This window comes from Callospermophilus lateralis, chromosome 3 (assembly GCF_048772815.1).
Source record: "Callospermophilus lateralis isolate mCalLat2 chromosome 3, mCalLat2.hap1, whole genome shotgun sequence".
Classification (NCBI taxonomy): Eukaryota; Metazoa; Chordata; class Mammalia; order Rodentia; family Sciuridae; genus Callospermophilus; species Callospermophilus lateralis.
The window spans coordinates 3,309,411-3,335,045 of record NC_135307.1 but is presented as its reverse complement, the minus strand read 5'-3'; the positions used below and the strand labels follow the sequence as shown (position 1 = coordinate 3,335,045).

Genomic DNA, 25,635 nt, shown 5'->3' with positions numbered 1-25,635 from the left:
CAAGAGGCAGGAGAGTCTTCTGTGGGTGTGTCCTTACCAAAAGGATGCTTTGCAGAGTGCCTTTGAGAGGTGAGTATTAGATGCCAACCTGCTGCCCTCAGTCAGGTGTCCAGATGGGAGGCCGGGAGTCTCATTTGCACACCTGGGAGAGTGGAAGTCAGTGTGGGGCTGGGCTATGTGTGGTGACTGTGCTCAGCTCCCCACCTTTCCCAGCAGTGTTCTGGGAAGTGCCTCAGCTCCTTTGAAGAAAGGGTGAGTAGAGTACGTCTGTTGTGGGGAAATAACCAGTGTATGACTTCTACCTGGTGGGGGAGAGGTCCTGTTTTTATGCAGATGACACCTATCTTGCATATTGGGTGGCCCAGAGATGCTGGGGTGAGATTAGAAAACTGTGAGAATAACTGATGAAGTGTGCAGTTTCTTCATGAAAATGAGCTTCTTTTTCAGGTTGTATTGGCAGGTGCTTTTTATCCAAATTACTTTACTTTTGGACAACCAGATGAGGAGATGTCGGTGAGAGAGCTGGCTGGCAAAGACCCAAAGACGACCATCGTGGTGGGTATAGAGGACAAGAGGCTGTCCCTGGGTGTAGACTGAATCACTGGTTTCCAGCTGGAATTGCCTTTTGGTTGTGGACAGTGCAGAACACGAGCCTTTCCAATTGTTTCTGTCTTGAGGCTGCTGTGTGGATCTTCCCTAGAGTGAATGTTAGCCTTGATTGGCCTTTCAGGGACTTCTGGTCCTTTTTGGCAGATCTGGGCTTGCAAGAAAGCCTGAAGAAATTATGTGTTCATGGCAAATGGTGATTTGATCATTAGCTGTTTAGAAGGATTTGAGGCACTTTTTCATAAACTTAAGAGCATTTTGTTAATTAGCAATTTAAATATTATACAAAATTAAATGTTGATTAGCAGCTTAGTACTATGATCCCCTGACTTGGATGCCCAACAGAAAGTCTTAGGGAGTGTACACTTACTTATTTTAGAATTCAGATTAGAGGGCCTCTCAAAGTCTGAGATAGAAGGTATGGCCTAGAAATCAGGATTTAAATAACATGTACTGTAGGTGAATCTAGTGATCAGCCACAGGCACTGACCATTGGGTCAACACTGTGGATTGTTTGCACCGTAGCAGCAGGGTGATGCACAGCTGGAGGGAGGTGTTGGAGAACTGGACTTCATTGAGCTCCTTGCTTGGTGTGAGCTGGAGTTGGGCACAGGGTGGGAAGCACTTGGTGAAGAGCAAATGCACACACATGGTCACTGCCTGTGTTGGTTCTGGGTATTGCTATGGCACTTATGCTATTGTTGAGGAAATGAAGGTTCACAAGAGAAGGGCAACTCTACCAGAGCATTAGAAATTCCAGTCTGTGAAGAGCTATAGCTGAGCACTGTGGGGCACTGGGTGAGGACCAGTGATTTTGTTGTTCATCAGGGATGACTGAGATCTTCTTTTGGCTTCCTCTCTCCCCTTGTCCCCTTTGTGGTGTCCTTCCTTTGGGTCTGCACTCTGGAAGGGCTCTAGGGACAGGACCCTGCCTTAAATGCCTCCTTCTGTCACCAGGCTGCCTTATTCCTCATGCACTCTTGGGGCCAGAACTAACTGTGCATCATAGAAGCTGCATCGTGCCTGGCTTGTCTTAGTTCTTCTGCAAGAAGCCTTGTACTAAATACTTTTTATTCATTCTTCCCTGAGCCTCACAATGACAATTTTGAGTTAAGGATTTGTCCTAATTTCATGAAGTGGCCATTCTATAACTTGGTTAAGGAGACATGAGCTTCAGGGAAGGATGAGATGGGACAACGTGGCCTAAGCCATGCCCTCTCTTGCCTGCTGCCCTCCTGCAGCTGGTGTGGGCCTGAGATCAGGGTTTGGCTTCTCAGCAAGGGCCCATGTGGAGCCAGAGCTAGGAACACGACTGGCCCTGGTGTGCACAGAGGGCATAAAGTGTGGCAGAGCCCTGCAGCAGCTGAGTTTCCTTGAGAGCTCACCTCTGGCTGCTGTGATGAGTTGTCACCCTTCTCTCATTATTAGTACATTTTTCTTTTCTTAGGTTCCCATTTTTCCTTATGTAGAAATACAATGTTTTTAAAAAGATGTGTTTAGCTTGATTATTTTAAGGTAAAATAAAACAGAAGTCAACCAATATTAATTTTCCTATACTAGATTGACCTTTTTAAAAAATATTTATTTTTTTAGTTGTAGTTGGACACAAGTACCTTTATTTTATTTATTTTTATGTGGTACCAAGGATCCAACACAAGGTCTCACACACGCTAGGCAAGTGTTCCAATGCTGAGCCACAACCCCAGCCCCAGATTGACCTATTTTTATAATGAAGAATGAGCCTTTAACATATTTTGTTATTTAAACTTAGTTATAGATTAAAAATCATATTAGGCTATTAAATATCATTTGGCTTCCTTCACCTGTAGCATACCCACTATGGGTGAAGGTGGTGACCTACGTCTGTGAGCTAAGAGATAAGCAGTAGCCTGAAACTGACAGACTCGGTGACTGCTCCATCAGCCCTCGGTGACACCTCTAATCACTGCTTTGGTGTTGTGTCTTACAGTTGAAGCACATTCCTCCCTATGGATTCCTTTACTATAAACAACTACAGTCTCTGTTTAGACAGTGTGGTCAAGTCAAATCCATCGTATTTGATGGTGCAAAGTAAGTAGATGTTTTTGTAATCAATTGCACTTGTGAGGGAGGCATGACATTCTAAGTGTTCAGACTCCAGTTGCACGTGGATGTGGGTCTTTGTGGGGCTGCTGCTGGTGGCTCTTGGAATGCAGCTTTGCTCTAGCTTGTCAGTAGGGTTCATCATTTCTCTTACCTAAGTGGCCTCTTAACGGGAGCACTGGAATCTGGTAGCATAGACGAGTTTGTGGCACAATGGGCTTCCTGCAGGTGCCCTCACTCTAGTGCCTCATCCCCAGATTTTCATGAAATGTCATGAATTTGTTATTTTATAACCACGAGGACACCCCAAACAGAATTTATTTGCTCTTAATTAATTAAAAATATCTTTCCTGAATGATTTTGATCTGTAGTCCTTGCAGAAGCTCAGATTATTTGGCCCTATTTTGTCAGCAGTCAGAAATGAATAGTTGACGGAGTATCACTGGGAGTTTTTATTTTTAATAGGAAATTCTTACATGCAAAAAGAAAGACTACTTAGAGTTCTTAAAGTCACTAAATTTTTGAACTCAGAAAAGTTCTTTTATTAGTGTTTCAGTGTTTTAAAATTTTTATTTAATTTGACAAATCTAGTTAATAAGAACACTTTCTCTTTGACTAACGTCCTGCTAATTGGGTTGAACATATCAAATCCATTTTTAATTTGGATTATTCTTTTCAACATTTTAAGTTCCATTTTTGGTGATTGATATATACATTTTCTTTGTAGGCCTGTGAATGCTTTCTGAGGCAAAGTCATAATCCTAACAAGCAGAACCTTTTTAAGTATACTTAATAGTCTTACAGGTTTAATGAATTGAACTTAGGGTGTCTGAAGAATCATCATGGGAGAGGCCCAGATTGGAAACCTTGTGTATAGGCGACGGAGGAGGTGGTGGAACAGGAGCGAGTTAGGGCCAAGTGGCTATGGAGAGCACAGGACTGATGAGATCTGCGTGACAGCTGTCTTGGCAGGAAGTGGCTTTGTGTCAAGTGGCATCAGATGGGCTTGGGGTTCGGGTCAGGCTGGTTCTTTTTGTCACAGACTGACAAGTGTGAACATGAAGAGATGGGCACTTGGAGACCCTACATGTCCTGTTCTGAGCTATTCTTTGGAGCTTCACTTGGACTACATGGAGGCAGATGAAGACATGAGAGGAAGCAGTCTGGAGACTGAAGGAGCCATAGCAGAGGCACTGACAGGGTCCACCCAGTGTGTTTGAAATGAAGAGGAGGTGGTAGGTGTAGCTCTTGGATTTGACAGTTGGTTGCTCGTGGAGGACAAAGGAGAGAGGAGCTGAGGAGGCTCAGGTTTGGGCTTGGATATTGAGGGCCCTGGATGCAGCCCTGAGCTCAGGGATGGGGTGGGCTGGGGCAATGGGAGGTGGGGAGCATGCAGGCTTGTGGAAATGTCAGGATGGATGTGCTCCTGGAAGGTTAGAGGCTTGGAAATGTGGTCTAGAGCTTAAAAGAAATCATTTTTAAAGAGGTACTTAGGAGCCTGCTAAAGCAGGGTGATACAGGCAATTATGCTTCATTGGGCAATAGGAAGGCAGAAAGTGCATGTGTAGTAGTGACGGGAGTCCCAGGGGCTACTAAGGAGGGCTGAGGGAGAGGTGGGCATGCTGGTATGAGCAGAGGAGGGGGCTAGGGATGGCAGCAGCTTCTGGCTTCAGGGAAGCAGGGCATCCAGTGACAGGCTGCTGCAGGTTAGCCATCTCAGTCACATACCCACCGATGCTCTGGTTGGCTCAGTGTCCTTCCTCAGCAGCAGGGAGGACATAGGTCTATGACAGCCCAACACTCAGTGATCGTATGGCAGGAGGGGTTGTAAGTCTCTTTGCATAGCCATGTGAGCACATCCCAGGGCCACTGGGATCACAGGTGTGTGTCACTGCACTGCCGGGGTCCAGCCCCAGCGGGGTCCAGGGAGTCCTGAAGGAGGAGTGGCGTCGGCGAAATGATGAGACAGGAGTCGTTCCGTTTGAGCAATCTCCAGAGAGAGAGCTAAAGCAGCTTTCTCTGGGTCCCCTTTTTATTACAATTTTTCTCATCATTATAGATTCACAATACGTCATTGATTATATAATCTAAAACTTTGCCAAGACATGACATTTCCTTAACCATGATTGAGAGCACACCGATCTACATTCTTCCAGGATATGACCCCCAGCCATACAATCATCAAAGTACAAAATCATCAATAAAACATGTCACCAATTTACATCCTTCAGATTTTCCCAAGATTTACTATTTTTCCCAAGATATATTATTTCCTTATTAACTAATGCCAAACTACGTAATCAGACTCTAAGTCTCCTAGCCAATCATTAACCTAAAGTAACTTGTACTTTATTTTTAATCTAAAATTCCCATCTAAAAAAGCCCCTTTAAATCTTATATTTAAAATATCCTAAAGTTTATGAATTATCCTTAAAACATATCAGAAACCTATACAACTTAAAGACTTAAGAATTTCTAAACTTAAGAATCTAAATAAAATAATATTTCTAACATTATTTTAAAACTGTGTCTTATAAAGCTATTTTAATTAATTCCTAAATTTATTCTCATAAAACTGGTTGAGCTGCTTTCTTGAAGAGTTTCTTTGTTTCTCAGTCAAGGTACACTAGTTCTCAAAGAATTTGTTTCTCAGTCAAGGTGCACTAGTTCTCAAAGAGTTTGTTTTTCAGAGGATGATTGTTGTCCATTATTAGGTTTGTCCACAATGTACTGAGATAGAAGAATAGCCTTTTACTTTGTCCTTGATATGCTGAGGGGTGGGTAGAACGGCCTCCAAGGCATGAACTACCTGTTCTGTTCTAGCCATCTGAAATTTAATTTGTTTGGCATTTCACATACCTATGCCTCCTGTGAGAAACATAAGCATGAAAATGCAAAGTCCCAATTACATAAAAAAGGGTCTCATGGTTTCGGTTACCCACCAACCAGCGTGGCTTTGCCAGCATTCATCCTCACTGTGACCCTGTCAAGACAGTGGGAGAGCGGCTTTGCCAACACTTTTTCTCACTGTGACCCTGTCAAGACAGTGAGTGGGGGATCGCCTCCACCACTGCACCCGGCATCTAGTACTTCTTATTGATTAATTAGAATGAAGAGTCACTGGTGTTGTGAGGAGAGATGTACAGTGAGAATTTTTACATTTATGGCATTCATAGCACAGTGTGAACTTGCAACATGGATGGCTGGCAGGTCCCCTTGCTTCATGCTTGGTTCTCGTCCCTCCAAGGAAGGGGATGGACTACGGTCCCAAAATACATGAGGGGCCATGGGGGTAGGATGTTCATCACCATCACTGGGTAATAAACTTAGTAATTTTTGAAGGGAGATCACTAAGTTCTCTGAGCTGTGCACCTGTGCTGTTTTCTGAATCTGTGTTTTTATGTGTAATAGTTAAAAAAAAATCAAACCTGTTATTTTTGTTATCATTTTGAAAATTAAGATTTCTTGGGGCTGGGGTTGTGGCTTAGCGGTAGAGTGCTTGCCTAGCATGTGTGAGGCACTGGGTTCAGTTCTCAGTACCGCATATAAATAAATAAAATAAAGGTCCACTGGTAGCTAAAAATTATTTTTAAAAAGATTTCTTGGGTGAAATGGTCTTGTGTTATATTATATAAGGATAACACCTGGTTTCAGTGTAATGGCTTATCATTGTAATTTTTATTTCCTCTAGTGAATAAATTTTCTTTAAATCAATCTAGTTCTTTTTTTGGGGTGGGTAATGGGGATTGAACTCAAGGGCCCTCAACCACTGAGCCACATCCTCAGCCCTATTTTGTATTTTATTTAGAGGCAGGGTCTTACTGAGTTTCTTAATGCCTTGCTTTTACTGAGGCTACCTCAGCCTCCAGAGCCACTGGGATCACAGGTGTGTGTCACTGCACTCCGCATCTAGTACTTCTTATTGATTAATTAGAATGAAGAACCACTGGTGTTGAGAGGAGAGTTGTGCAGTGAGAATTTTTACATAATTTCTAGATAAATTGTATGTGATTATTTTTTACCAGATGCCTGATAAATGTACTTGCTTTATATTTGTGGAGCAGAGCTTTTGTGGAGTTCTCGAGGAATCCGACAGAGAGATTTAAAACCCTTCCTGCAGTGTATATGGCAGTTAAGATGTCCCAGCTGAAAGTGTCGCTGGAGCTCAGTGTACATGCTGCTGAGGAGATCGAAGGGAAGGTGCTAGGAGGGACGGTGTCGAAGCTCAGGAACACCAGGTATTTCTCAAAGACTTTGCCTGGACTCAGGTTCCAGATAATGTTTTCCTAGGGCTGTGCAGCCTGGTGTGTGCTGTAGCTTATGCTGCAGGTTTGGTTTGAATGCTGGTTGCATCGCTTCCTTGTGTGTGCTTGGGCACATTACTTAACCTCTCTACACCTCATGTTTTTATCTGTTTAAAAGGTATGACACCCATTATATTAGGCTTTAAGTTTAAATAGTTCAGATTGAACCTAATGTTAATTCCCTTTCTTCCTCTTTAGGCATGTGCATTTCCTTGTGATAGTTCTCTTTTAAGCCAAGTGGAATTTTCTTTGTTTTAGTGGAGAGAGGATGGGACACAGTGGAGGTGCAGTTGGGAGCACTTGTTGCTTGAAGTGCCAGCTGCCAGTGGTGTCCTTCCCTCCAGCCATGTGGTGTCAGGGATTGCTTTATATCCACTGGCTCAGAGTAAGGCTTATGGACCTTCTTAAAATAGCCTCTAGTGTTTGCAATGGTTCCTCACTGCCACTTGGGCAGGAAGTCCCACCATTTCTCACTGTGGCCTTCCTAACTGGTGGAGCTCGTTAATGATCTGAGTGCTGGTGAAAGAAGGGGTGTGTGTTCAGCTGGTTTCGTCCAGTGCCTGGTATGTTGGCTGCTGAACACATGGGGACATGGTGGATTCCATCCTCTGCTTAGAGAATACTGCCCTGCTCTATCAGAGTCCACTAGTACCTGAACACCAGTAAAAGAAAAAGAGTGGGATCAGATCTGTCTTATAATTCTTCCCTTCATTTTAGAATACCAGGTATTAGAAAAGGAAAATCTTGGGTATATTGAATTTGTCTTTCATGTCCCAGATCTTTGGAACTTGCTGTCCTATTGCCCTAAATGATGAGTGACTTGTCTTGGGCTTCTTGGACAGTTGTGTGTGTGTGCTGTAACTCAGCATTGAACCATGCATGGATTCTTAGCTTCTTAAAGTCAAAGCCACTACTGAAGTCACAAGGTAGGAACCATAGCAGGTCCTACTTAGATTTAGAATTTATACCCTTGAAAATAGATATTCTGTAAGAGTCTTGGCTTTTAGAATATATTCCCAGGGTGGTACCTAATTATTATGGCATGCACCCCTTCCAGGGTTATTCAGGAAGCCACCAGAAATTGACTTCTATGGTGAGATCAAACTCAGGGTCTCTGGCTGTGTTAGCTTTCCATCCCTCTGACAGATGACTGATGTAATCAGCTTCCAAAAGAAAGGTTTATTTTGGCTCATGGTTTCAGCCCACAGTTGCTTGGATCTGGAGGCATAGTATACCATGGCAGGAGCACGTGGTGGAGGAGACTGTTCACCTCATGGTTTCCAGCAACAGAGAGGAGCTGTGCTCAGTGCTCCCCTTTAAGGGCATGCCCTCCCTTAGGGACATAACTTCCTCCAACTAGGCCCCACCTCCTAGGGGTTCCACCACCTGCCACAGGAGGTACCAAGCCTTACAGTACATGGACCTTTGAGGGACATTCAAGATCCAAACTATAAGCCAGGTGTGGTGGCAAAGGCCTGTAACCCAGGGACTCAGGAGGCTGAGGCAGGAGGAATGCAAGTTCAAGGGTAGCCTGGGCAACTTAGTGATATTTTGTCTCAGAAAAAACAAAAAAAGCAGCTGGGGATATAGCTCAGTGGTAGAGTACCCCTGGGCTCTATCTCCAGTACTCCCCGACCCAAGATCAAAATTATAGTGCTGGCTTAGATATTTTTTAAAAATGTTCTTTTCTTGTAAAATATAGGAATAGGTGAAGTGAAAACATTTTGAGGGACACTTCATTTTTATGTATTTTCACAACACATGTGTTGTGTAGGGTGAATGTGGACTTCCAGAAGCAGACAGTGGACCCCATGCAAGTCTCCTTCAGCACCCTGGACAGATCCCAGACAGTGGCAGATCTCCTTCTGACTATTGATGTCACAGAGGTAAGCACAGTGTGATGAGTCATGAGAGCCTCTCTCCTCAGAACCCACAGACACCATGGGTGTACAGGAAATAAGTTCACACTTGACTGTACACCTTCATCATCTAGTGACTGTGGTCAAGCTTGAATTACTCTTCTTATTAAATTGGAATGTGGCTAAGATGAAAAGTGAAGCAAATATAAACAGACATTTAAAAAGACACATTAAAATATTAATTGGCATGATGATATGTGCTTGTATAATTCAGTTTATATCCACAAAATAGGTTGGCAACAGTATTATTTGGATATATATTTTGCCTCTTTAAAAAAAAAATTCCAGTCAGGCATGGTGACATGTGCTTGTAATTCCAGGGACTTGGGAAACTGAGTCAGGAGGAAGGCAAGTTCAAGGCCTGCAACTTAGTAAGACTATGTCTAAAAGAACTGGGGAGGTAGCTCAGTGGCAGAGAGCCCCTGGTTTCAATCCCCAGTACAGCAATAAATAATAAATGAAAAATAAAATTTCAGTTAAAATACTTGCATGCTTCCTGGCCAGTCTACAGCCACTCCTCACTGGGAAATTCCACATGGAAGTCTGGATTCCAGCCAGACTGGAACACTAGTGGTCATGGGCCCTCATGGTTTGTGGCAGCAGTGGTGGACATTGTGAAGCAGTGCCCTTTGACAGAGGTCCACTTGCTGCCACTCAGCTGGTGGGCTGTGCACCTGCCAGGCGAGCCTGGGGGCATCCAAGGCCTGTGTGTGGCTTCTCCTCTGGATGACCTGGAGACAAAGGTATACTCCTCTCGTGTGGCCTCCCAGAGCCCTGAGTAGTTGGGCATGCTGGAAAGTCTTGTGCCTCCAAGAGCAGCTGTGTCACGCATATTTCTTCACTGCAGATAGCCAGAACCCTTCTTATTTCCTCACAAACCCATGGAGAGCACATGCACCCAGGAGTGCTGGGAGGTACCTGCTGCACTTTCCAGGCTTCACCTCTGCCCTCCCTGCTTTCCAGGTGGTGGAAGTGGGCCACTTCTGGGGGTACAGGACTGATGAAAAGAGTGCAGAGCTTCTGAGAAAGCTGACTGCTGAGATGAACCAGCTGGAGTTGGCACCCCTGCCCGCTCACCCGCACCCGGACTTGGTCTGCCTCGCACCCTTTGCAGATTTTGATAAGGAAAACTACTTTAGAGCTCAAATCCTTTATGTTTCTGGAAATTCTGCTGAGGTATGTTTTTCCATAACAAATCACTCAAAGAGAAAGGAGATAAACTTACAAAGTAGTTTATAGACTATCTGGTAATTACAGATGGAAATTAAATGGGAAATCATTACAACTAGAACAGATTTCTCTGGGTATTCTGTGATTAGAGAATTAGAGAAGACCACTGTGCTGCTAGCATCAAGTCAGATGATGTTGTGGACACTGTGTCTGAGCATTTGCTCTCTTTATCTTGTAGGTGTTCTTTGTAGACTATGGCAATAGGTCTCATGTAGACCTAGATCTTCTAATGGAGATTCCCTGTCAGTTTCTTGAGCTTCCATTCCAGGTAAGGTAGAGAAGATTCTGAGGCATGAATACTGAATGCTAGAGGGCTCTTGCTGGAGGTCATGGGGCCCCTGCCCTTCAGCTTACCATAGGGTAGCCACAGCCCAGAGTGGGGAAGAGACTTGTGTCATACTAGCCAAACCTGGTTTGTACTCACAAAAGGTCCAACACCATAGGTGTTTTTGCCATTATTGTTTTGGAGTGAGTTAATATATATGGAAGATCTCAAGCTGAGCAAAGAAACATGTTGTTGTAATTGGGTGGTGTATGCTAAGGCTTTTGTTGGCACCAGGCAGAGTGTAAGGGGGCCATCTGTGTGAGTGCAGTTTCAATCACTCCACACTTCTGCTGTTGGTGAAAGCAGAGCCGAGTTTTTTCAGTTGGGAAAGCCTGGCGCACACCTTAATGAGGTCCAGAAACAAGGGTCACATATCTGGGTGAGTGTTCGCTCATTGATGAAACTGTCTCAGTGTGCATCTGTGTCCTATAGGCTTTGGAATTTAAGATTTGCAAAATGCGACCCTCTGCAAAGTCTCTTGTTTGTGGTGAGCACTGGAGCAGTGGAGCCAGTGGGCGCTTTGCCTCCCTCGTGAGTGGCCGAGCCCTCTTGGTGAAGGTCTTCTCAGTTGTGCACAGCGTCCTGCACGTGGACGTGTACCGCTACTCAGGGGCGCAGGATGTCGTCAACATCAGAGATGTCCTCATCAGAGAGGGTCATGCGGAACTCGCGGAGGAGTCCTACGAGTCAAAGGTACAGTCCTTTTGCTGTAGAAGAGAGAAGGAGGGGCCCTTTCTTCCCTTCTGAGGTCCCCAGAGGGGGCTAGGGGTGGAAGGAGTTGCTCTTTTTCCGTGGTGGTGATTAAAATATCTTTTGATTCCTGTGAGACTAAATTATGGTGGCTGGGTATTATTTTTCTTGGTTTTCTACTCAAGCTATTATTTTTGAAATTGAAAATTAGATTGGAAAATGTTCTAGATTTTTTAAAATGAATTTCAAGAATTATTATCCATAATGGAAGTAGTTAACAAAATATTTACTTCAAATATTTCAAGCATTTTAAAATTCTTCCAACTATTTCTTTCAAAAATCAGTCATGAAGAGGTCACTTTTGAGTCTGATGTTGAGATCTTGCATTGAACTTCTATAATTCTATTGGGGATGAAGGATGCTGGGAATTTGGAAAGAACAAACAATCCAGCAAAATATTAACTAAAGATCCAGTTAAATTCTCTGTTTTTTCTCTTTCACTCATTTATTTATTGTTGATTGGTACTTTATAGATATACATACATAAAGGTGAAATTCACTGAAATTCATTATTTAATATGTGAAAAACAGAAATGTTAATGTTCATCATGTAAAACTGAAATTTTTCATCAAGACAGTTGTTTTTAAAAAAGTATTCTGTGATGACTGATTTTTGTAAAAGCTTTCTTATTTGTTTGAATTTTAAAATGAATTTGATGAACACTCCCTGTATCTTAATGATAGTACAGATCTTATGTCCATGAAATGTTTTGGTTAAGTTGGAAAAGGGTGCTTTTAGTATGATTTTTTTCCTTTTAATAAAAGAAACTTTTTCTTTTGTTTTGTTCAGCAAAGCCATGAAGTTCTCAAGGGTCTCTTTTCCAAATCAGCAGAAAATGTGGTGGATGTGTCTGTTCCCTCTCCTGGGAAGGACGACGAGAAGCACCTGATCCGGATTTTGCTGGAGAGCTTTTCTTCCAACAGACTGGGTGCCCCCAACTGCAAGGTGATGTTCAGGAGCTGGTAAAAGATGATCTGGACACTGTGCCACTCCACACTGCAGGCTGAGGCTGCAGCGGCAGCCCCGGTAGCTTTCTACCTTGGTTTCCCCATGTAGTCTGGGCAGGTGCAGAGAGTGCTCCACCTGGCTTCTGTTGTGCTGACCTCCCCCTCTGAAGCAGTGCTGCTGGTTCCCACTGGGCCGAGGCATGTGGTGCTGGCTTCTGAGTGAGCTGCGAGGCTAGGTTTCCTGAAGCTCATGAGCCCATCTGCCTGGACTAGAGCTTGTGCTGCCCATTCCATTTGCAGAAGAGGGCTGGCTGGAAGGTCCCCTCCTTGTTCAGGTTCTCCACTTCTATTACCCTGGCCTTTACCCTGCATGACCTCAGGCCTGCCTACTCAACCTCACTGGTCTGCTGCCATTAAAAGAAGAACTTTTGCCAATATATTTGGAGTGTTTCACACGACACACATGGGCTTGGTTGTGTTCCTTCAAGGCACAGTTTTCCTTACTGAAACATGAGGATGGTTGGATTGAACTTCTTTTAAAGTATGGGCTGAGGTTGGGACTTTTTTTTTTTTTTTTTTTTTTTGCTACTGGTCACACTGTTTTGTGTGTGCAGGCGGTGCTCCATGGACCTTTCAACCCTTACGAACTGAAGTGTCATAGTTTGACCAGAATATCCAAGTTCAGGTATGATTGAATTAATTTTCCCATAAATTTTTCTCGGTTCCTCTATTTATAGCCCTCATCAGGAACTAGTCTTCCTCATATCTAAACCATTAGAATATTTTTACCTTGTCCTCTTTTCCTTCCTAGCTCCATCTCAGAGGTGTTCTATGAAAGCCATTCTCTGATCACACTTTTGAGTGTCTTTCATCAGACTTCATTTCTTCTGTTCTCGTTTTAATCGTTACTCAGCAGGTCTGTGAGTGCTACTCTGTGCCAGGAACAGAGTAAGAATTAGGGGACTGTGATGAACAGGATACATTTGTCATCTTTGCCAGGATTATTATGTTCAGTGGGGGTGGGGGGCTGGCAATGACAACATAGGGTGAATAGGTCTTGATAGGAGCCATAGAACATCATCAGAGTGGCTGGGGCCAGGCCATGCTTTGAAGGCCATGGAGTTCTTCCAGAGAAATCTGACACCAGAAGACTGCAGAGGAACAGGTGTTTGGGGTAGGAAGGAGAAGGTTAGGGATAGCTCTAGTAATAAGTGCATAGGCCTAAATCTGAGGGGTTGTACTTGTGAATAGTTTAGTATGATGGAGAATTGGTGGCTGGGGGTGGGGGTGGCAGGGACTACAGACCTTGTGGCAGAGGAGTGCAAGCTTCATAAGCCATGTTTAGATTTCATCTCCAAACACAGATGGGAAGCCTTACAATGTGCATTCTAAAATGATCACGTTGGGTGAGTTCAAGCCTCTGCAAGTTCATCCAGTACCAGTAGCTGGGCATCCCTGGGGAGCTAATGGATATAAGAATGCTCAGGCCCCATCCCGATTTGAGAGGAAGAGTGCATTGTCACAGGCTCTCCAGGAGATCTGTGTATGCACTGAAGTTTTGAGTAGCCCCATGTGAAGAGCCCACTGCATTTCCAAGAAGAAGAGCCCTCAGGCAGGAACAGACCTCTGATGCCAGTCACTGGTGTAACCAAGGCCAGGGCAGCTGAATAAACACCTTCTTCAGGAATGGGAGCAGCAGGATGGAGCTTGATTAGGGCCAGTGACGAAGGATGAGGAGGAATGCAGGATTCCCTGTGGAGTGGGGCTGGCTTCTGGAGAAGCGACAGGAGGAATGGGGTGGACCACGTTGTGTCCCTTCTGCTAGAATACAGGTGACAGCCATGTGGGCTGGAGTGCAGGACAGACTCTGGGTGTAGGAGCATGTTTGGACATGCATATTGTAATTAATGCCAAGGAGAGGTCTGGACCACGTCGGGGGTGGGAAGAAGGTAAGGCCTGGTGGGAGAAAGGGTCCAGAGAAGCAGGCCAGGAGCCTGGGAAGCCCTGCATGACGCACCCGTGGATTGTCACACTTGAGTGCTGGACCATCTGTTTGCGGTACACTCCTGTAGGCTGGGTCCAGAGCCCATGTTCCTTTCAGGTGTGTCTGGATTGAGAAGGAGAGCATCAACTCTGTGATCATCAGTGACGCCCCTGCAGACCTGCACCAGAGGATGCTAGTTGCAGCCTCACTCTCAGTCAATGCAACTGGTAAGCAAAGGGCTTCGGTTCATCTGTGGTCCTCCTCTCTTCTCCTTTCCTTGACTTTGTTTGCTAGGAACAATTGCTCCTTATGTGTTACAGTTTTAGACTGTTTTCTGGGTACATTGACTGATGCACATTTAAGAAATGGAGCACTATCACTCTTTGTACAGGGATGTGGGAACTAACCCATATTTTCATCATTCCCTCATTCCTCCATGCTTGGCTACAAAGGAAAATAAATCCAAGTTCTTAGCCCTGGAAAACCTGATCATATAATGAGGAGGAGAGAGAAGAAAAGAACAACCGAATGAGTTGAACACCTACATGTCCTCATGAGGTGTCTTTAGGGACTGGAAATGGGCAGTGCTTCCCTAGGGGGCTCTGTGGGGACCTCTTTGTAGAAGAGAGGCACTGTGAACAGTAGGACCAGCAAGGTGGGAACAGTACCCTGAGTAGCAGATGGTGGACCTGACGCTGACTTTCATCCCATTGTGCAACAGGATCTACCATGCTGCTGAGAGAGACCTCTCTGATGCCTGCCATTCCTGGCCTCCCAGCACTCCTCAGCATGCTGTTCGCGCCTGTGATGGAGTTAAGGTAGGGTGTGGGCCTCTGTTGTGTCCCTATACGGGTTTCTGCAGAGTGGGAATCTGCAGGAGAAAGTGGGGGCTCTCCTTGCTCCTTTGAAAGAAAGCATCCACCAAAGAGGTGGGAGGCAGCCCCATTGTGCTCAGCCTTCTCTATTCTTCAGTGTGCTCAACCTGATTGTCACTGATATGAACCCCACTTCTTATCCCCCCCCACCCCTTTGAGATAAGGTACAGGCGGTCTCCAGCTCACTGTCCTCCCACCTCAGCCTTCCTGACTAGCTGGGACTACTGGTCTGTGCCACCTCCCCTGGCTTTGGCTTCTGGCTTTTGACTTCATAGTGGTGTGAGGGGTGCTCGTTCACACTGCACATCTTGAATTTTGGTGTCCCTGAGCTAGTGACATGCAGCCTGGTCCCCTGGCAATGCTAGGCAGCTCCAAAGAGCCCTGCTTTCCTGCTGTTGCTGAGCTGAGCTCTGTAGTTCAGGTTGCTTGGGCCTTTGACGTGGGATGCTTTCAGCTTGGGTGCTGACAGGGAGTGAGAGTAGAGGAGCTCTGAAAGTGGGGGATACCTGTACATGTGCTGGACTTACTTCAGAGGGAAGCCCAGAGGGCTTGGGAAGTTGCACACCATATCACAGGCACTTGGGGGGCTAGGGTCCTCCCATAGCAGCATGTTGGCCACATCCTGCTGTCCAGGGCTGTGTATTCTGGTGGCTAGCATCAGGGGAACCTCATTAGCACCTTTTCCATGAGTAAGTCAAGGCCAAGAGATGGACCGTCTGGCAAACTGTAGCTCCTTCTGTGCCAAGATCAAACCAGGATTTCTCTCTCAGACTTTAATGGGGAGAGCTTGAACACAAGGAGCTGCAGAGCCTTCACTGATGGTGAAGTACTAACAGGTGTGGGTGGGGCTAGGGGCTGGAGAAGAAGGAGATTGCGTACCAGGACCCATATTCTGGTGGGCCAGAGGAAATGACCCTGACAGGCACTGAAGCAGGGGCCTCAGGACACTCTGGGGACATGGGTGGGTATTTCCCCTTCTGTCCCTTCTATTCTGCTGACCACAGGGCTCAGTTGATAGACTGAGCTGGCTGAGTTGGGTGAAGGGAGCCACAAGGTCCCTGCCTTTTACTTGGTTCCTTCTGTGATGACACCTGCTCAGAATCTTAACATCGTAGCCTTAGAATAGTATTTTATTTTCAGTTGTAAAAATAATTGTGTATCTTCTTATTTTCTGCATTAAAATATATGCTATGTAGAAAAAAGCTGAATGGGAGAAAATTAACACCATCGTTTTAAAATTTATTTATATGTTTAACTATTTACATATGATGTCAAATTCTATAAACACTGTATTTTGATTTTAGATTTTCATCATAACTTTTTTACACATATGGAAGCATTCTCCTATTTTATATCTTTGTAACATCCATTTTGGTAATTGCGTCATACACCACAGATTGGGTGTCTAGTGACCAGAGATGTTATCCTGTTGGATTTGCCTGTGTGCTCTGACTTGTCCAAACAGGACTTGGTCCCTTCAGTTGGAGTATGGCTTACCCTTATTTGCAGTAATGACTCTGAAATCAGGCATCTTCAGAGTTTTGTAGAGGAGACAGATGAGGCCCTAGGTCAGAGTGTAATTGTTAGTAAGATAGCGCCATGCAGGCACCTGAGGGACACACCCTGGGTGGGGGTGGATGCCTGGAGATCCCTTTAGCTAGACCATGCTTCTGCTTTAGCTCTTTTCTTTTAAATGAAAGCTTTTTGAGGATTTAAATAGCAGTGTATTACTTTCTAATCTCCAGAGCCAAGTGGTTTTATTGCAGACTTTAAGAAAGTGATGTATAGTCATTTTGTTAAATTTAAGTGAAATGAGCCAGAAGTGAAACAGGGTATGTGACTGCAGTTATATCCCGAGGAACCCATTGTAAGTGGAAAGTGCATCAAGTACCCCAAGCCTGTCTCACATCCTACCTCAGCCACAGGGTGCTAGCGGTGTCAGTAATTACCTTCATGGTGGTGGGGCTGACAGCTGTGGTTTTGTAGCACCGTGCTGGAGTGAGGAGAGGTGAAAATCACAGTAGATTCCTACTGAATGCATACTTCTTGTACATCAGTGAAAGCTGAGGAATCCCAAGTGGAACCTCCTACATCAGGGACCATCTGTAGTCTTTGAACCCAAAGGTTCAGCTAAGTAGCCATCAGGAAGGGAAGAGGTGCCCATTTGTTCAGTCCATAGCAACTATTTTTGAGAGACTTTTGAAAGGTGAGGGAGGCCTTAAGTTTGAGAAGAGTGGTTTCCTTTTCCGTCACCCCAGGGTGTCTTCCAGGCAGCAGGATGGGATCTCTGCCTTGCGGGACCTTTCATGAGTTGTATTGCAGCACTCCCTGGGGAAGGCACTCCTGGAGCCCAGCTCCTAGAGAATGCTGTGTGCCACCTGCATCCCTTTCTTCCACCTGCAGGGGGCTCTTCTCCCCTGTTCAGATTGGCATCTGGCTGCTACTCTATAGACTGCCCCAGGACCATTTGTGGAAACAGAGCACAAGACTCATGTCTCTTGTTTATTCTGTTCTGCCTCCATATTCATCCTGAACTATCATAGCTGATTCCAACTCCAAGATTTGATATCTTGCCACCTTGAACTGCTTTCTGTACAAGAGTGGGAGGAGGATAAGATAAATGAAGAATTAAGCTCTTGCCTTTGTTGTGAAAATCAGGCATGAAGTGACAGGTGGCACTTGAAGAGTGGGAGAACTCAAACCTGATTTTACGCTGGTGGGCCCAGAGATCATCAGACTCCAGATTGTGAGCTCCCCTCACCAGTTTTCCAAATGTTTATAGGTTATCTAGTGTCATAAATTTTTCTAGTCTAAATGATAACGGGTTTCAAGTGAGAAGCATGTTTATAGCAGCAGAATAAGGGGAGGAACTGGCTCCTTTTACAAGGCCTTGGGTACATCTCTAGCCTTGGGCCAGAGCCTCCACAGGGACCTTCACACTTCAAAGGAAAGTAATTAGATCAGTTCCCCCTGACTAGAAACCGGAGGAGACTCTCCCTTTCCTAAGCACTTACTCTCAGGACAGTGTTCCTAGTTATTTTGCAGCAAGGCTTGGGTTGTTACCCAGTACACTTATTTCTATTTGAGGAGGAGGGGGCATACATTCCCCCCTCCCGCCCCGTTGGCAAGCCAAGAAATCCAAGAAGAGGCCCTAGGCCTTTCTCACCCTGGCCTGCCTGGCTGCCTGCCCGCCTCCAAGCTCCCTGCCATGGGTCCTCTAGGGGAGCTGCCCTGGGAGCTGGCCCTGCCCACTCCATCATACCACCTGGGCTTCACTCCCCTCTCAGCCCCCTTTTCCTACAGTGTGTTCCCTAAAGAGCTGCCTGTAGTGTCAGTTTCAGCTCAGTGGTGTCACTACTTTGTATTAATGGTGGTGTCCTCCTGGGTGAGAAAATGTTCTGGGAAGGGCACACCTGAGTAAATGGTGTGACTGTATAGCTACGTGAGCGCCCTCTGTCTGCACTGTGGGGACACTATGCTAGGTGGGTGCAGGCTTAGAGCAATGCGTTCTGCAGCGCAAAGAGATTTTTCAAAACGGCAATAACAGAAAATTCTGACCTTAAAGCAGTTACACATTAAATGAGTAACTTGACTTCCACTGCTTGACCAGATGTTCCAACAACTATGGCTGGAAACAAGTTATCCCAAGTGAGGGGGGTATAGCAACCATAATTTGCTCTATGAATGAGGCATTGAGACAAGTCCTAATGGATAGCTGCCTCTGCCCTAAGGGCAGGAGGCTGGGTAGGGAGGCTTTCAGTAGGGGTGGGAGGGGTCTGGCCCTGCCCCATGCCTTGATGGCGCCTCTGTCTCTGCCAAGGACACCCCCAGGGGGTTCTCCATGGCTAGCTTGGATGTCCCAGCATGATGGCTGGTGCCAAGTATCAGTGTTCCGAGAGCCAGGTGGAAGCTGTGTCACACAGTGAGTTGGCCATGGCCACCACCCGCCTAGCAGCAAGGTGCAGTGTCCTTGACCCCAGTGGTCCTGGATAGAGCCCACCATTGCCATAAGGACAGAGTATGGATGGGAATGGGTGCTGTTGCTCCTTGGAAGGGACCATCTGTCCAGCTGTGCACTGCCTTCCTGTTTGCTTGAAGTTTTCACAGTGCATTCATGTGCTGCTTTGTAGTTTAAAAAGCCTTGACCTGCACCTGTGTCTTAAAAAAACTTGGACAGAATTCAAGAATAATGCAAAGGTGCCTTGTTGCAAATGGAGGTGGAGGGAGGGATGCCCTCAGGTGTGGCTGGGGACCATGGGAGCAGGTCAGTCTTGCTGGGTGAGAGACTGGTGGGGCCACCTCTGGCTTTGGAGGCCTTCCCAGCTGTGGAAAAGAGCTCCTTTGCTCTCCAGGGCTGTTGTGGGGGTTGAGAGAGCTGTTCCCTGCTCCTGTGCATGTGCTAGCCCAAGTGGTGCAGCCTCAAGGGGAGAGAGAAGAGTCAGGAGGTGCTTTACCACTTCTTGCAGAGACTGCTGGCTGAAGCTTTGGCAGGTTAATCCACACCTGTTTCTGAATAGTTAATGGGGTTTTTTCACATGGCTGTTTCAGATTGAACTGCATTTAACTTTGGAGGAAGTATATGTCCTTATTTGAGCCCAGCAGGGAATCCTGTTAGTTTGCAGCGGGTGTTCCTCCTCTCTCTTGCTTTGTCTTCAACCTGAGTGTCTGAGAAGTCACTCTCCAAACACGCAGCAGTCAGCTCTCCTCCTTCACAGGAGCTGGCTGCTTGGACTCTATCTGCGGCTGCCCTTGCTGAGCTCTGCATGGCACCTGCTTCTCTTGTTTCTGTCGTGATTTTGCGGTTTTAGCTTTAGTAGAAAGCAGGTATTATAGATGAATTAAACATGTTTCCATGATCTCAGTGGCTGTTTCTTCAGTTCACAGCGCACAGGGTCCTTAAGAGAGAATTGGACCCACTGTGTGTCGTTCAGCTTTCCACCACTGGGACAAAACACTTGAGGCCATTCAGCTTATAAGGGGGAAGTATACATTCCGACTCAGTCTCAGAGGTCTCCGTCCTGGCTGCTGAGCCCAGTGAGAGCATGTGGTGGAGCACAGCTGCTCACCTCATGGGACCAGGATGCTGAGGGAGAGAGAGAGAGAGAGAGAAAGGGCCTAGGGTTCTACCATGCCTATCAAGGGCATGTCCCCAGTGACCTAGTTGCTCCCACAAGTCCCTGAGTCCTAAGGTTCCACCCCCTCCCAGCAGTGCCACAGGCACTTCAGCATGTGGCCTTTGGGGACACCTGGGTTCAAACCATAACACTCTGCTTAGGTTGCCTTATCCACTTAGGACTTAGAGCTGATGGGCAGCGGACCACATCTTTGTGCAGATCCGTCCAAGGCACATCCTCAAACGGTCCTCGCTGAAGCAGCTGGCATGTTTTGTGGCCAGAGAGCAAGGGTGAGGAGCCGTGCTGTGCCACTAGAAGTGATGAGATAGCTTCTCATGTCCTTCACTTGTCTTCTAGAAGGGTCTTAAAGGAATTGAGCTCACAGCAGTGTGAATTAACTTAATAGTGTAGTCCTGGGAGTTTAGTAAATAAAAAAGAAACATTTTGTGACTGTTTTGTAAAGTAGATACTCAGCAACTAATTTGTAACTAATTCCATGTCTCTGTTCTTTGAGTCTATTTAAAAGCAGGATTTTTTTTTCACTTTTACTCAATAGAAAAAGGGGAGAGGGAACTAGGTATGGTGGCACAAGCCTATAATCCTACTACTTGGGAGGCTGAGGCAGGAGACTTACAATTTGAGGCTAGCCTGGGCAATTTATTAAGACTATCTCAAAATTTTAAAAAGCTGGGATATAGTTCAGAGTAAAGCACCCCTGGGTTCAACCTCCAATACAAAAAGACCACCCCCAAACAAACAAACAAACAAACAAAAAAAACACAAAACACACAGTAAAACAAAACTCAGTTAGGCTGGGTGCAGTGGTATGCAGCTGTTGTCCCTCCTACTGTGAAGGCTGAAGCAGGAGGATCACTTTAAGTCCAGGAGTTCAAGGCCAACCTGGGCAACAGTGAGGCTCTAGCTTAGAAAATTAAATTCAATTGGTCTGTGAACTTGCAGTTACAAGTCGAGTCAGTGCTAGGGACCTATTGCAGGACAGCACCACGGCAGTGGTTAATAATACTGTGTTGTTTATTTGAGGTTTGCTGTGAGCCGATCCTGTGAGTTTTCACCACACACAAGAAAGGTGAAAAGGTGTGTGTGGTGGGGGTGTTTACAGACTTGATTGTGGTTCACTTCACAAAGCACACGTACATCAAGACATCTTGTGCACCCCAATTAAATACATGAAATTTTTGTCAATTATACCATGTGAAGCTGGAAAAAGACTAATCCATTCTGATGATGGTAAAAGTCTTGAGTGAAGTGTTAAGAAAATTAGCAAAGCATTTTTAAAGACTTCAGTGCTAACATGTATACGTGCATGTGTGTGTCGTGTAATTACTTGTTGGGCCTTTTGTGGGTGGAAGCACTGGCATTTGAACTAGTGCCTGGGCTGGTGGGGAGGGGCTGGTGTTGGAGAAGCAGCTGGAGGCCATGTTCCTAGTTGGAGAGAGGCCTGCAGAGAGGACAGAGAGGAGGCAGCCGGAGGTGCCATGGAAGGACGGAGCAGAGACTGGGCTGTACTGTGGCTTGTGTGCCCAGTGGTGTGCAGAGGTGGCTGGACACTACAGAAGCCCTTAAACAAGGAAGTCATTTTGCTGGATTTGTTTGAAAAGTTCCCACTGTTTGCTACATGGAAAAAGATTGGCAGAAGCAGGGTAGAGTTGGGGAACTTGGTCTGAAAGTTCTGGCATGTGGCTAGGTACAGAGTGGCTGTGGACCAGGAGTGGGGAGCTGGGTGGATTTCAGGGGAAGATGAGAGATGGGAGTGGTGGATTTAGGATGCGCTGTGGGTGGGGTTGGGGAGTTTGGGACAGAGCTGAGGTGCAGAGCCCTCTGCCTCTGTCGTGTGTTCATTGTGTAGGGTGGGAAGGCAGGACAGACTCTCAGGCTTTTACAGCGCTGGCCTTGCGTCATGGTCACAGATGTGAATGACCCTTTCTCTGGAATCTCCTTGGTAAGAACATAACCCACTGAAAGAGTTCGGAATGACACATGAATGAGCTATTCGCTATCCTGTCAATGGTAGTGAGAATTAGAAGGTTAATGTGATTAACATAAATATTTATTTTATCTATGACAATGTTTAGTCTGTATTTCTAATGTGACAATTGGAATAAGTGCACAAATGAGATGAGTTGCTAAACAAATGCTGGCAGAATTTGGCTTGATTTTATCCATCGATTCTCTAATACAAAATAGTCAATCGACTCCTCCTCAATGTTTCTTGCAGAGTTGATGGGGAGGGGAAGTGCTACACAGGCGTGCTCTGTGGCCTGGGCTGGAACCCCACCACAGAGGCCCCTGTGCTGCCGGAGCATGACATCGAGCTGGCCTTTGATGTGCAGTTCAACGTGGAGGACGTCGTGGAGGTGAGCAGGGCGTGTTCCTTACAGCGTCAGACACAGACACATATGCTTGGTCTCTGAGGTGCCTGTTGCTCCTAGGCCTTCCACACTGCTGGAGGGTGCAGAAAGAGCACTCCTCGACTGGCCTGCTGGTGTCTGCTGAGGGATGTCACTTCCTGATCACTGGTACTCTCATTTGGAATCTGCTGGCACGGGAAGCTTTTCTGGGCAGTCAGATGAAACACCAGGGCAGTAGGAGCCGTGGGTCTTTCTCCCATCACCTCTTCACTGGTTCACAAAGGGAAATGAGGAAGCAGAGATCCCTGCCACTCCCCTGCCTGTCCTGTCAGACCCTGCTGGGCCCAGGGATGGTACATGGGGACCATATTCAACAGCGGTCCAGCGCTGCACCAGTACCACTAGAGTCAGGCAGGTGCAGGCTCAGGCTAGACTTCTCAGGACTTTTACGAAACTCGTGAACAAACCAGTTTGTCTTTTGAATCTAACAGTGAAAAATGTGTGCTTGTATTCTGTATGTTTTTGTTTTTATTCTTCATTATTCTAGTGATTCTTTGTTATTGTTGTTGTTTTGCATTTTTTAAAGTGGGAAAAACCCACTCTTCACCACAGATAGTCTGAAGGGCGCTGCTCCAGAGCACTCAGACTCTTCTCCCTCCAGAAGCTCCATGAAGTAGGCAAGGCTGACACTGCAGCAGGGGAGAGGGAGCAAGGAGTTGCTGGACAGCCGGCCGAGGACAGGGCCTGGTTGCCCCAGGCGTTTTGACTTGTTAGTTTAGCTGTTAAGTATTAACTACCATTTCACATGAAAGGGCTTAAGGGATTGAAAATACTCCTTATATCACCAACCTAATTGTAAATATAAAATTCTGTAACCAAAAATAGGAGAAATCTGTATAATCTGTACGAATTTGGGTTTGGCATGAATTTGTAGATGTAACACCAAAAGCATAATCTGTGAAAGATAACTTGATAAGTTGGACTTTACAAAAATTAAAAATGCATATCTGTAATCCCAGTGACTCAGGAGGCTGAGGCAGGAGGATTGCAAGTTTGAGGCCAGCCTGGGCAACTTGGCAAGACCTTGTCTCAAAAATAGAAAGGGTTTGGGTTGTAGTTCAGTAATAGAGCTCCTTTAGGTTCAATCCCTAGTATTTAAAAAAAAATTGTTGGGGCTGGGGTTGGAGCTCTGTGGTAGCGTGCTTGCCTAGCGTGTGTGAGGCACTGGGTTTGATTCTCATATAAACAAATAAATGAATAAAGGTCCATCAATTACTAATAAAAATTTTTAAAAAAATGAAAAAAATTCTGTTTAGAGGATGGAAAGAAAAGCTGCATATTGGAATAAAATATATGTGGATTATAGATCTGATGTAGGACTATATTCACAATACGCAGGGAACTCTTAAATCTCAATAGCAAAAAATAAGCCACTAGATGAACATACGGGTGACAATGAAGAATGAACACAAACGTGCTCAGCACAGGAAAGCGCAAACTGAGGTTCACAAGGCACCACCACACCCAGGAGCATGGCCATGGTGGGCCCAGTGTGGAGCTGCTTGAGGATCCTCAGTTCACTGGGTGGCTGCAGAATGCATCAGCCATATGACTCTCACCACACAGGTGTTTGTCTAAGAGATTTAAAGGCTTAGCACCCTCAGGGAGCCCCTGTGTGAGTATCAGCTACAACTTATTCATGATTATAAAACTGGAAGAATGGAGATGTCCTTTAGCCAGGGAATGAGTGAGCCACCTGGTGCGGCCATACAGTGGACACTACTCAGCGGGGAATAGGAGGGAGTGATATATGCAGTAGAATGGGTGCATCATAAGTGCATTTTCTGCATGAAGCCAGGACCCTGGGCTGTGTGTGTGTGCTGCTATTCATATGACACTCCGGACAGAAAGCAGATGGGTGGTTGCTAGAGGCGAGGAAGTGGATGATGGCAGAGAGCACCGCGGGCTTGGGAGAGATGAGCTAGCTCTTCTTTGTGGGCGGAGGTGCCAGACACAACTGCATTTGCCAAGACCCACAGACTTTCTGTGCCCAAAGAGTGGGTGTTGATGCACACCACCCACACAGACACCCCAGCAGGGTGTCAGGGCCCCCCAAATCTGTGTTCTGGTGTGGTACATGTTTACCCAAAGGTATGAGGAGGAAAAGAGCTTAAACCAGTTTTGGCTGGCACAGTAAGACTACAGAGAAGAGCTGCACGTGAACATGGACCTGTAGTTGGCAACAGTTCTGACCCTGTTTCACATGCTCCTGGTGTTGAACAGTGAGGGAGTGGATGCGGGAGCCAGGTTCTCCTTTGGTGGGAGAAGAGTTACAAATAAGCATGAAAGAAAGGCCAGAGTGACCCTGTGGTGTTGGAATGGAGTTGTTTGCAGCGTGAACTCACAGTTAACTAGTGCCTAGGGATAGATAGAAGAAGAAGCAGTTCCAATCTGTGGACACAGGTTTCTGTCCACACAGACTCTGTCCAGCTCTGGGAAGGGCAGGAAGCAGTGACACCCAGGAGCAGCACACATGCCCAGCACCCATGTCTTGGTGTCTAACAAGGTCCTTCGCTTGAGGAGCCAAGGCTCCCTGGGGGGACACCTGGGGTCAGGGCTGGGCCAGGAAGTGCACAGGATGAGTCTGGAGCTTTGCGCAGAGCCAGGAAGTTAGGGCAGCTTGAGCACCCAGGGAGGGGATGAGTCAGAGGACTTGGGTGCCAATGAGAGGAGCGCCCAGTGGCCAGAGCTAGCACAATTAGAGCCACAAAAATTGGATTATAGCCCACAGTGTAAAATATCCATGGGTCTGATAGTTAGAAATAAATGACTGAATACCCAAATGGGAAAGAGATGTCTCTCCCTTACATACTTGCCGAGAGTGCAGGTAGGTAGGTGCTCTCTGCCCCTGAGTGTGGGAGAGGCAGGGGAACCATGGAATAGTAGGGGATGGGGAGCGGAGGAGCCTGGGAGAGAGTGTGCCTGAGCTGAGCATCCATACCCCAGCGATAAGTCCTGATCGTGGCAGGCACATGGTAGGATGTAATGAGAGGGCACCTCTCCTGTCTCAAGAAAACAAACTGCGCCATTCTATAGAATACCCCACCAGAACTCCACAGACTGCCGGGG

General features: G+C 46.1%; 1 protein-coding gene across 2 annotated transcripts in view; it reads left to right on the top strand.

Annotated features, from left to right (window-relative positions):
* Tdrd9 (tudor domain containing 9) overlaps positions 1 to 25,635 on the top strand; it is a 112,054-nt gene that overhangs the window by 65,461 nt on the left and 20,958 nt on the right. For both annotated transcript variants that reach the window (XM_076847936.1, XM_076847935.1), the window contains exons 22-33: positions 448 to 555; positions 2,576 to 2,676; positions 6,753 to 6,926; positions 8,767 to 8,878; positions 9,875 to 10,087; positions 10,320 to 10,409; positions 10,899 to 11,159; positions 12,007 to 12,162; positions 12,779 to 12,849; positions 14,266 to 14,375; positions 14,870 to 14,966; positions 22,374 to 22,512. In XM_076847936.1, the coding sequence (XP_076704051.1) occupies positions 448 to 555; positions 2,576 to 2,676; positions 6,753 to 6,926; positions 8,767 to 8,878; positions 9,875 to 10,087; positions 10,320 to 10,409; positions 10,899 to 11,159; positions 12,007 to 12,162; positions 12,779 to 12,849; positions 14,266 to 14,375; positions 14,870 to 14,966; positions 22,374 to 22,512 (1,632 nt within the window). The remainder of the gene's footprint in view (positions 1 to 447; positions 556 to 2,575; positions 2,677 to 6,752; positions 6,927 to 8,766; positions 8,879 to 9,874; positions 10,088 to 10,319; positions 10,410 to 10,898; positions 11,160 to 12,006; positions 12,163 to 12,778; positions 12,850 to 14,265; positions 14,376 to 14,869; positions 14,967 to 22,373; positions 22,513 to 25,635) is intronic.